This window comes from Schistocerca piceifrons, chromosome 4, assembly GCF_021461385.2.
Source record: "Schistocerca piceifrons isolate TAMUIC-IGC-003096 chromosome 4, iqSchPice1.1, whole genome shotgun sequence".
Classification (NCBI taxonomy): Eukaryota; Metazoa; Arthropoda; class Insecta; order Orthoptera; family Acrididae; genus Schistocerca; species Schistocerca piceifrons.
Window position 1 is genome coordinate 583,374,162 of NC_060141.1, and position 13,104 is coordinate 583,387,265.

The 13,104-nt window shown below is 43.3% G+C and overlaps 1 protein-coding gene across 1 annotated transcript in view; it reads right to left on the reverse strand.

Annotated features, from left to right (window-relative positions):
- Positions 1–13,104, reverse strand: part of LOC124796447 (laminin subunit alpha) — a 380,942-nt gene that overhangs the window by 106,763 nt on the left and 261,075 nt on the right. Inside the window, exon 39 of the mRNA XM_047260652.1 lies at positions 12,913–13,068. Coding sequence (XP_047116608.1) covers positions 12,913–13,068 — 156 coding nt within the window. The remainder of the gene's footprint in view (positions 1–12,912; positions 13,069–13,104) is intronic.

Sequence of the window (13,104 nt, forward strand, 5' to 3'; positions counted from 1 at the left end):
AGCTAGGAGCGGTGTACACTGAGGAACACTGTGGGTAGGATAGGTGTTGAATAGTAGCCCCCGAGGCAGCAGTACAATGTCAGCAGGTTGGATAATTTATGGAGGTGGTGTCTGGAATGCTCCTCCAGGTGCTGAAGAGCAAAGGATTTAATTTCAGAGTTGCGATGTATGAAGCAGGGATTGCACAGTAGTAGTATCTTGTGGAGGAGGTAGGAGTGGTTCCGAGATGCCTGTGTCATGGAGATATGTTTTTTTCAGTACCTGGTATGTAAGATCCAGGGATTGGTAGAATCTGAAAAGGTGAAGGTCACTATGAAAGGAGGGGTTGGATCCAGAGAAAGAAATCTTTATGGTTATGCTGTTTGGGGGGATTCTGTGGTTTAGGCAGCTTTTGAAAACTAGGAAGTGGGACTCAGTTTCAGCCAGGGAAAGGGACACTTTTCTGAACTGGTACAGAAAGATGGATCAGGGATCCAGTGTGGCAAGAATGGTGTAAAGGAAATGAAAATGATGCAGACTTGGGCAAAATAGTTGTAGATGGTTGTAGGAGCTGGATAAGAGAAAAGACACGTGAAAATACATAAAGACAAACAGAAACATGCACAGATATGCAAAAATATGTACAGATATGTAAAAATATGCACAGATACCTTAAAATACGCAAAAATGTGTGAAACCACACAAAAATATGCTCAAATATGCTAAGAATGAACAGAAACTTGGGAGAAAATGAATGATGAGGTGTAGGAATGTTCATCTGTGTTGCAATATGGGAAGAGAGGGGAAGGGAAGATGGGTAATACCGAGGATCACAAGTTCGTGTGGCAGGGGCAGGTGTGAAAATAAAATGCTAAAGTACGTCATGATGAGGGATGAAGTGGGATCAATAGGAATAAATGTAATTATAACTATCAGATGAAAGAATTTAGGGTACCAGGTTCTGCACAACTAGCTGCACTGTCACGACGCCTGTGTTGTATGTGGACAATTGTTGATACAGGGTGGCATTGAAGTAGCTGTGGATTTGATGGTGGCGAATAAACACAGGAAAGTAGGGAAAGAACAGATAATGAGAAGAGTAATCATCATCATCATCATTTAAGACTGATTATGCCTTTCAGCGTTCAGTCTGGAGCATAGCCCCCCTTATAAAATTCCTCCATTATCCCCTATTCAGTGCTAACATTGGTGCCTCTTCTGATGTTAAACCTATTACTTCAAAATCATTCTTAACCGAATCCAGGCACCTTCTCCTTGGTCTACCCCGACTACTCCTACCCTCTACTGCTGAACCCATGAGTCTCTTGGGTAACCTTGCTTCTCCCATGCGTGTAACCTGACCCCACCATCTAAGCCTGTTCGCCCTGACTGCTACATCTATAGAGTTCATTCCCAGTTTTTCTTTGATTTCCTCATTGTGGACACCCTCCTGCCATTGTTCCCATCTACTAGTACCTGCAATCATCCTAGCTACTTTCATATCCGTAACCTCAACCTTATTGATAAGGTAACCTGAATCCACCCAGCTTTCGATCCCATACAACAAAGTTGGTCAAAAGATTGAATGGTGCACAGATAACTTAGTCTTGGTACTGACTTCCTTCTTGCAGAAGAGAGTAGATCGTAGCTGAGTGCTCACTGCATTAGCCTTGCTACACCTCGCTTCCAGTTCTTTCACTATGTTGCCATCCTGTGAGAATATGCATCCTAAGTACTTGAAACCGTCCACCTGTTCTAACTTTGTTCCTCCTATTTGGCACTCAATCCGTTTATATTTCTTTCCCACTGACATTACTTTCGTTTTGGAGATGCTAATCCTCATACCATAGTCCTTACATTTCTGATCTAGCTCTGAAATATTACTCTGCAAACTTTCAATCGAATCTGCCATCACAACTAAGTCATCCGCATATCCAAGACTGCTTATTTTGTGTTCACATATCTTAATCTCACCCCGCCAGTCTATTGTTTTCAACGTATGATCCATAAATAATATGAACAACAGTGGAGACAGGTTGCAGCCTTGTCTTACCTCTGAAACTACTCTGAACCATGAACTCAGTTTACCGTCAACTCTAACTGCTGCCTGACTATCCATGTAAAGACCTTTAATTGCTTGCAAAAGTTTGCCTCCTATTCCATAATCTCGTAGAACAGACAATAACTTCCTCCTAGGAACCCAGTCATATGCCTTTTCTAGATCTATAAAGCATAGATACAATTCCCTGTTCCACTCATAACACTTCTCCATTATTTGTCGTAAGCTAAAGATCTGGTCCTGACAACCTCTAAGAGGCCTAAACCCACACTGATTTTCATCCAATTGCTCCTCAACTAATACTCGCACTTTCCTTTCAACAATACCTGAGATTTTACCCACAATGCTGATTAAAGAGATACCTCTGTAGTTGTTACAATCTTTTCTGTTTCCATGTTTAAAGATTGGTGTGATTACTGCTTTTGTCCAGTCTGATGGAACCTGTCCCGACTCCCAGGCCATTTCAATTATCCTGTGTAGCCATTTAAGACCTGACATTCCACTGTACTTGATGAGTTCCGACTTAATTTCATCCACCCCAGCTGCTTTATTGCACTGCAATCTATTGACCATTTTCTCCACTTCCTCAAACGTGATCCTATTTCCATCATCATTCCTATCCCATTCTACCTCGAAATCTGAAACATTACTGATCGTATTTTCACCTACATTGAGCAACTCTTCAAAATATTCCCTCCATCTGCCCAAGGCATCCACAGGATTCACCAGCAGTTTTCCTGACCTGTCCAAAATACCTGTCATTTCCTTCTTACCTCCCTTTCGAAGACTGCTAATTACACTCCAGAATGGTTTTCCAGCAGCTTGACCCAATGTCTCCAACCTGTTTCCAAAGTCTTCCCAAGATTTCCTCTTGGATGCTGCAATTATCTGTTTGGCTTTGTTTCTTTCTTCAACATAACTTTCTCTGTCTACCTGAGTTCTAGTATGTAGCCATTTTTTATACGCCTTCTTTTTCCTTTTACAGGCTGCCTTGACTGTGTCATTCCACCAAGCTGTTTGCTTGCTCCTACTTTTACACACTACTGTTCCAAGACATTATTTAGCCACTTCTAGTACTGTGTCCCTGTACCCTGTCCATTCCTTTTCCAATGACTGTAATTGACTACATTCAACTAACTGGTACCTTTCTGAGATCGCTGTTATGTACTTGTGCCTGATTTCCTTATCCTGAAGTTTCTCCACTCTTATCCTCCTACATATGGACCTGACCTCCTGCACTTTCGGCCTCGCAATCCCAATTTCACTGCAGATTAAATAATGATCAGTGTCATCAAAGAATCCCCTGAATACACGTGTGTCCCTCACAGCCTTCCTGAATTCCTGATCTGTTATTATATAGTCAATGACAGATCTGGTTCCCCTGCTTTCCCAAGTATACTGGTGAATGTTCTTATGTTTAAAAAAGGAGTTTGTGATTACTAAGCCCATACTGGCACAGAAATCCAAGAGTTGCTGCCCGTTCCTGTTGGCCTCCATATCCTCTCCAAATTTACCCATAACCTTTTCATACCCTTCTGTTCGATTTCCAATCCTGGCGTTAAAATCACCCATGAGCAGAACACTGTCCTTGTCCTTTACTCTAACAACTACATCACTCAGTGCCTCATAAAAACTATCCATCTTATCTTGATCAGTCCCTTCACAATGCGAATATACTGACACAATCCTAATTTTCTTGCTAGACACTGTCAAATCTATCCACATCAGTCGTTCGTTTACATACCTTATTGCAACTACGCTCGGTTCCAATTCTTTCCAGATGTAAAGCCCTACACCCCATTGTGCTATTCCTGCTTTGACTCCTGACAAGTAGACCTTGTATTCTCCCACTTCTTCTTCTTTCTCACCCCTTACCCGAATGTTACTAACAGCTAAAACGTCCAGCCCCATCTTACTTGCAGCCTCTGCCAGCTCTACCTTCTTCCAAGAGTAGCCCCCATTGATATTAATAGCTCCCCATCTCATTACCATTTGTTTGCCAAGTCGTATCTTAGGAGTCCCTGGTTTGTCAGTTAGAGGTGGGACTCCGTCACCTCCAAAGGTCCGAGGCATTTTGCTCTGATTGTTGCCAGCATCATATTTAAAGTACCAGGGAAGCAGGTTGCTAGCCTTACTTGCCCCGAGTCCCATTGGGTAGAGTAATGCCATAAAGAAAAGTAACAAAGAAACACATCATAGTGTTGTAGGATGGAAGAAAAGCTGTTTGACAAAATCAAACAATGGAAACTCCACGTAGGAATATCAACAATGTAAGAATGGATAGATTGCCACTTACCATAAAAAAAATGTTAAGCTACAACAGGTACAATTAAAAGACACTTATATAAAGCTCTCGGCCACCATTCATGCACACAAGCAAAGACACCTCATGCACACATGACCACCAACTCTGGCAGATCAGCCCAGATTACAACTATCACATGGGATACAAGCAGCAATGAGGAGAGGGCAGAGAAAGGAAAGATGAAGGGGAATGGGAAGGGGAAGGAATAGTAGTGTATGGGTGGACGGGAGAGGGAAATACTGTCTGGCAGAGTGTGCAGGGACTAGAATACCAACAGACCCACTGTCAAGAGGTAGTGAGGCAGGAAGGTGTGGGAAAAAAAGGAGCAAAAAGGAGAGGAGTGGGGAAAGATGGGCAGACATGTTGGCAGAAGGTGGAAAATAAAGAGATGGGAGAGAAGAATGGGGAGGAGATGACAGGACAGAGGACATGAAAACTGTTGGGTGGAGGGTGTGGGGACAGTATATTACCGTACGTTGAGGCCAGGATAACTACGGGACCAGAGAATGTGTTGCTAATGTAACTCCTATCTGCACAGTTCAGAAGAGCTGGAGATAGAGGGGAGGATCCAGATGGCTCAGGTAGTGAAGTAACCATTGAAATCAAACATGTTATGTTCAGCTACATGCTGTGCCACAGAATGATCTACTTTGCTCTCAGTCACAGTTCTGTGGTGGCCATTCACCCTGATGGACAGTTGGTTGGTAGTCATACCAATATAAAAAGCTGTGCAATGATTGCAGCAGAGCTGGTAAATGAAATGGCTGCTTTCACTGGTGCCCCAGCCCCTGACGAGGTAGGATAAACCTGTGACAGGACTGGAATGGGTAAATGCTGGGTAGGTGTATTGGCAGGACTTGCAGCTGGGTCTTCCATTGGGATATTAGCCTCGTAGCAAGAGGTTGGGAATGGGAGTGGCACAGGGATGAACTAGGATAATGTGGAGGCCGTGTGGGCAACGGAACACCACTTTAAGAGGGGTGGGAAGGAACTTGGGTAAGATATCCCTCATTTCAGGACATGCTGATAGGTCATCAAAGCCCTGGCAAAGGGTCCAGGGATTGTTGACACAGCATCTGATGCCCCAGATATTTTCCTCTGGTAGTTATAATTATATTTATTCCTACTGATCCTGCTTCCTCCCTCATCCTGACATAAACTAGCACTTTATTTTCCACACCTCCCCATGACACATGAGCTTGTGATCCTCAACCTAACCCATCCTTCTCTTTCACACACACACACACACACACACACACACACACACACACACACACACATGCACGCACACACGCACGCACGCACACACACACACACACACACACACACACACACACACACACACACACACACACAGACTTCCACATCTCATCATTCCTCTTCTTCCATGTTCCTGTATGTTTTTACGTATTTGTGTGTATTTTCACGTGGTTTCATGCATTTTTTAGTATTTTTGTGTATCTGTGCATATTTTTGCATATCTGTGCATGTTTCTGAGTGTCTTTACGTATTGTTTTACACAACTTTCCTCTTCTGCAGTTCCTCTCACAACCATCAACACCTATTTTGCAAATTTCTGCATCATTTCTGATCCTTTACCTCCCTCCTAGCACCTAACCCTGCCTACCTGAAATTTCAACTTGCCGCAACCCCCAAAACTCCCTTGCAACTCTCCACCAAATCCAGAGCCAAACATTTCCATAACACTGTTGCTAACCTTTCCACCAAAACCCTCAGATCTACAGAAGTTTCAGTCCTATCCAAAGGCCTCACTTTTAGCTCTACACCCAAATTTAACCACGCTGGACTTGTCAAAGACCTACTCTCCTTCTCCCATTCCCTGCAATGGAAGCACTTCTTTGCCATCAATCCCCCAACCAAATCAAACCTAATCCCAACAGTGAATCTTGTCTCTTCCAGTTCATGCCACCATCCAACTCTGATCTCCAAACCCCCCCCCCCCCCCTCCCCCTGCTTAAGACACCCACTGGTCACATTTCAGGAATTACTTACCTCCAACAAAGATTAGCCATCCTCTTCAGGTCTCTTCCCAGATCACAAACCTTTCAGTAGAAGAAAGAATAGCCATACACAATCTGAAAATAAATCCTGACCTAATCATCCTATCTGCAGACAACAATTCCATCACTGTTAATATGAATACCTCCAATCCCTTTTATAGCCTTAGGCCCTTCCCAGGATCTCTCCCCTGAATCCATTTCCCTCTCCACCCCTACACACCCTGCACACCCAACTGTTACATGCTCCCCAAAATCCACAAACCCAGCAATCTTGGATGCCCCATTGTGGCTGGTTATTGTGCACAAAGACACTAACCACTACCTTCACCAAATCACCATCATCCACACCCCTTTACCTCGTGGGTCCCTACTAACAACTGCTGACATCACCTCTCTATACCAACATGCCTCATGCACATGTGTTACCACTACTGAATACAATGTTTCCCAATGTCCTGCATTTTGACAGCTGTCATACCTTTACACCACAAAATCCCTCCCATACAGCCTGGCCACCCAGGGACAACATATCTACATTGACAAGAACTCCCTTGCTCAGTATGCTGAGAGTCTCACCAAAGCCACACGCACTATCCCCCAGACCAAGTACGCAAACTGATCTCTCGTATCATTTCACATCACACACCCAATCCTCCCACTACCCCCAAGACCCAGCCATAAAGAAGTGCCCCGATCCTCACCCAGTACCATCACAGACTAGAACAAGTGAACCACATCCTTTGTCAGGGCTTTGATAACCTATCATCATACCCTAAAATGAGAGATATCTTACCAGAAGTCCTTCCCACCCCTTCTAAAGTGGTGTTCTATCATTCACCCAACCTCCAAATCCCACTCCAAATCCCAAACCCCTGCCACAAGGATCATATCCCTGTTGAAGACCCAGGTGCAAGACCTGCCCAACCCACCCACCCAGCACTTCCTATTACAGTCCTGTCACAGGTTTATGCTACCCTATCAGGGGCAGGGAGACCTGGGAGACCTGTGAAAGCAGCCATGTCATTTACCAGCTCTGCTGCAATCATTGCAAAGCTTTTTATATTGGTACGTCTATCACCTGCTGTTCACCAGGATGAGGGGCCACTGCCAAACTGTGGCCAAGAGCAAAGTAGACCACCCTTTGGCACAACATGCCAGTGAATATAGCATGTTTGATTTCAATGACTTCTTCACTACCTGAGCCATCTGGATCCACCCCTCCACCATCAGCTCCTCTGAACTGTGCAGATGGGCGTTATCCTTACAACAAATGCTCCACTTCCGTAATTATTGCTGCCTCAAACATACTAACATACTATCCCCACACCCCACAACCAGTAGTTTCCTTGCCCTTTGCCCTATCATTCCTCCCCATTCTTGTCTTCCACACTCTTTGTTCGCCACCCTCTGCCAACATGCCTGCCCATCTGTCCCCAGTCCTCTCCTTTTTCGGTCCTTTTCTCTCCACCCTCCTTCCCCATGACCTCCTGATGCTTGGTCTGTTGGCACTCTAGTCCCTGCACACTCCACCAGACAGCATTCCCCTCTCCCATCCACACATACGCTACTATTCCTTTCCATTTCCATTTCCCTTCCCCTCCCCTTTCCCCACCCCCTCCTCATTGCTGCTTGTGTCCCATGTGATAGCTGATTTCTGGGCCGATCTGCCAGAAATGGCGGTCATGTGTGCATGAGGAGTGTTTGCTTGTGTGTATGAATGATGTGTGTTTCTCTTTCGCTGATGAAGGCTGTGGCCAAAAGCTTTATATAAGTGTCTTTTAATTGTGCCTATTTGAAGTGAAGGCAGCAGAAGATCAAGTAGGTAAGAAAACAAGGGCTAGTAGAAATCCTTGGGTAACAGAAGAAATATTGAATTTAATTGATGAAAGGAGAAAATATAAAAACACAGTAAATGAAGCAGGCAAAAAGAAATACAAACATCTCAAAAATGAGATCGATAGGAAGTGCAAAATGGCTAAGCAGGGAAAGCTAGAGGACAAATGTAAGGATGTAGAGGCTTATCTCACTAGGGGTAAGATAGATATTGCCTACAGGAAAATTAAAGAGACCTTTGGAGAAAAGAGAACCACTTGTATGAATATCAAGAGCTCAGATGGACATCCAGTTCTAAGCAAAGAAGGGAAAGTAGATAGGTGAAAGGAGTATATAGAGGGTCTATACAAGGGCGATGTACTTGAGGACAATATTATGGAAATGGAAGAGGATGTAGATGAAGATGAAATGGGAGATATGATACTGCGTGAAGAGTTTGACAGAGCACTGAAAGACCTGAGTCGAAACAAGGCCCCGGGAGTAGACAACATTCCATTAGAACTACTGATGGCCTTGGGAGAGCCAGTCCTGACAAAACTCTACCATCTGGTGAGCAAGATGTGTGAGACAGGCAAAATACCCTCAGACTTCAAGAAGAATATAATAATTACAATCCCAAAGAAAGCAGGTGTTGACAGATGTGAAAATTACCGAACTATCAGTTTAATAAGTCACAGCTGCAAAATACTAACGCGAATTCTTTACAGACGAATGGAAAAACTGGTAGAAGCCGACCACGGGGAAGATCAGTTTGGATTCCGCAGAAATGTTGGAACACGTGAGGCAATACTGACCCTACGACTTATATTAGAAAACAGAGTAAGGAAAGGCAAACCTACATTTCTAGCATTTGTAGACTTAGAGAAAGCTTTCAACAATGTTGACTGGAATACTCTCTTTCAAATTCTAAATGTGGCAGGGGTAAAATACAGGGAGCAAAAGGCTATTTACAATTTGTACAGAAACCAGATGGCAGTTATAAGAGTCGAGGGGCATGAAAGGGAAGCAGCGGTTGGGAAGGGAGTGAGACAGGGTTGTAGCCTATCCCCGATGTTATTCAATCTGTATATTGAGCAAGCAGTAAAGGAAACAAAACAAAAGTTCTGAGTAGGTATTAAAATCCATGGAGAAGAAATAAAAACGTTGAGGTTCGCCGATGACATTTTAATTCTGTCAGAGACAGCAAAGGACTTGGAAGAGCAGTTGAACGGAATGAACAGTGTCTTGAAAGGAGGATATAAGATGAACATCAACAAAAGCAAAATGAGAATAATGGAATGTAGTCGAATTAAGTCGGGTGATACTGAGGGAATTAGATTAGGAAATGAGACACTTAAAGTGGTAAAGGAGTTTTGCTATTTGGGGAGCAAAATAACTGATGATGGTTGAAGTAGAGAGGATATAAAATGTAGACTGGCAATGGCAAGGAAAGCGTTTCTGAAGAAGAGAAATTTGTTAACATTGAGTATAGATTTAAGTGTCAGGAAATCATTTCTGAAAGTATTTGTATGGAGTGTAGCCATGTATGGAAGTGAAGCATGGACGATAAATAGTTTGGACAAGAAGAGAATAGAAGCTTTTGAAATGTGGTGCTACAGAAGAATGCTGAAGATTAGATGGGTAGATCACACAACTAATGAGGAGGTTTTGAATAGAATTAGGGAGAAGAGGAGTTTGTGGCATAACTTGACAAGAAGAAGGGACCGGTTGGTAGGACATGTTCTGAGGCATGAAGGGATCACAAATTTAGCATTGGAGGGCAGCGTGGAGGGTAAAAAACATAGAGGGAGACCAAAAGAGGAATACACTAAGCAGATTCAGAAGCGCGTAGGTTGCAGTAAGTACTGGGAGATGAAGAAGCTTGCACAGGATAGAGTAGCATGGAGAGCTGCATCAAACCAGTCTCAGAACTGAAGACAACAACAACAACAACATTTGAAGTGGCTGGTCTCAAAAATATTAATGTCCCCAAATAACTCCTCTTTTACTTGTTTAGTTTGATCTACTACAATGATATCGATAAAAGCCACTAAATGAATATATTACACCCACAACTAATCTTCCTTAAATTCTAATAAATTACTTCAGGTTATTCTTGATACCATATTATCTCTTTCTCATACAACTCTTTTTTGGTTGAAATCTAGTAACATTTTACAATCAGTTACGCTATCCAAGTCTTGTAGTACACCTAGGTTTAAATTATGTACCACTAACAAAGTCTGATAAACAGTCCACGTGTTAATTATAACAGACAGATCAGCTTTTTCTTTAATCTTTTTTTCCCTTCTGACCAGTAATTCCAACAACAATCTGGTGGTATGGGAAAAGAATGTGTGGTCCTCCTCCCCCCAATTACTGATAGCAATTCCTGTCAGATTAATAATTCACTCCCAGAATGTAAGTAAATATAGACTTTCTTCCCAAAAATGTCACCCACTACAATTTGTTTTTCTCGTTTCTCATCAGATTATATTTCTTCTTCTTTGAGTAGCCACTATGAGCAGATATGAAGGCTACTATCTCTTCTTTATGAGGAAATATTGTTCCATTCTTGTTATGAAGCCTGACCTCTGTTCCAGAGCACTTTTGTTTTCTAATGATTGGAGCAAAAATGACCAGTCAGTCAGCAAATTTGTGCACATATTGTTTATTTTATTAGAATCAAATGTCTGAGTCTTATTATGCCCTTAATTATGTTACTTTCACCTTTTCTCTGAAACCATGGTGGATTACAATTCCCCTCATTACTATCTGATGGGCTGTTTTCTCCTTGGGTGTAGTCTCCTCACTTTTGTTTAATGTATCAAGACCTTTGATAAATATTAACAGATCATCCTGATGGTCTGGATTCAGGACGAAGACAACCTATCCACATTCCTACGCAACCTCAACACCTTTCCTTCCATCTGCTTCATCTGGTCCTCCTCTATCCAACAAGCCACCTTCCTGGACGATGACCACCTCTCTTTTGGCTCCGTGTGCACCTCTGCCAGCATTAAACCTACAGACGATCAACAATACCTGAATTTTAGCAGCTGCCTTCCTTTCCACACCAAAGTCTCTTCCATATAGCCTAGCTACCTGTGGATGATGTATCTGCAGTGGAAAGAACTCCTTTGCCCAGTGTATGCTGAAGGCCTTACGAAGACCTTCATAAATAGGAAATACCCCCCAAATCTAGCCCTCAAACAGTTTTCCTGTGCCATATCCTCACATATACCTAATCTTCCCAACACCCCCAAGAATTAGCTACAAATAAGCGCCTCCCCCCACCCCCTTGCCCCATCGTTCAGTATCACTAGAACAACTGTAGAAAATCCTTTACCACCATTTTGATTATCTCTCATACTGCCCTAAAATGAGGGACATTCTAACCAAAATCCTTTCCACTAAAGCGGTGTTCTGTTGCCCACCCAATCTCCACAGCATCCTAGTCCATCCCTTTGCAACTCTCATGCCCAACCACTTGTCACAGGGTCATTTCCTTGTGACAGCCCAAGATGGAAGACCTACCCAATCCACCCACCCAGCACCTCCTACTCCAAATCCTGTCATAGGCTTGTTCTACCCCATCAGATGCCAAGCCAGAGGGCTAAGAAGCCATGTCATATAACAACTCTACTGCAAACACTGCGCAGCTTTTAGTGTCGGTATGACTACTGTCCACCTGTCCACTAGGATGAATGGCCACTGCCAAACTGTTGCCAAGAACAAAGTTGGCCACTCAGTGGCACAAGATGCAGCCAAGCACAACGTGCTCTTTCTACAGTTGCTTCATAGCCCAGGCCTTCTGTAGCTTCTCTGAACTACACAAGTATGCAGATGGGAGTTATCCTTACCACATGCAGCTGGGAGATATCCTTACAACACATCATTCACTCCCTGGCCTCAGTCTCAGGTAAACCATTGGCCCCTGCACCCTTCACCGAACATTTTCCCCTTTCTCTGCCCTTTCACCCTCTCCAAGATCATGTCCCCTCACCTTCGGTGCATGCCAATCCCCACTGGTCCCTACAATCGTGTATTTCAGGCCTAGACCATATACCTGCCTCCCCTCCCTCCCACATTCCAAGCCAGCAAACCAACTGCCTCTTTCTGAGCTGCTAACACCTACCCCGGTCTATCTTCCTACCAACTACCTCCACTTCTGCCTTCCTCGCCCAACACTACTCCTACCACAACGAGCCCACCTGCCGAAATACAGCATTGGCCCTGTTAGTCCAGCTGGCACCGTGTAGGGGATAGGCGCGCATGTGTGTGTGTTTGTGTGTGTGTGTGTGTGTGTGTGTGTGTGTGTGTGTGTGTGTGTGTGTTTTATACTCCAGCTCATCAAAGGTAACTCCAAAAGCTATCAAGTTTCTTTCTTTTGCATGTGCCTATCGAGAACTCAACACTTCTGTTTTTCGATGTCTGGTCTCCTTTAGTCCAAAAGCATTTATACTCTACAGAAATGAATAAGTAAGTAAAGTTCTATTTAAAGTAACTTGGCAAAATAACTGTATCTTACATCATATTATTAGCTGATATAACTACGTTAAATCTGCGGAGCAGTTCTATTACTACAGGAAATACTGGAAGGAAAGTAATATGATACAATCAACAATTATCTCAAATAGAGAAAGTAGGTAAAATTAAAATAGAAGTGATTCTATTTTTGCACTGAGAGAATGGTGAGCCTAGAAGTGGATGTATTTAAAATATGGTAAACTTGCCATTGCAGTTGCAGTTTCTGCTGGTTCCTGTGCATCATGTGCTGCTTGCATGGCTTCTTCTATTGCATTTGCAATGTTTTTATATGCATTTGCAGCTCCAACTGCATGTTCTGCTGAGTAACGTGAGCCTGAGAAAAGGCCTTCTAGTTCTTCAGCCTGGAAAGAGAGCATACAAACAAGATTATTAAATTT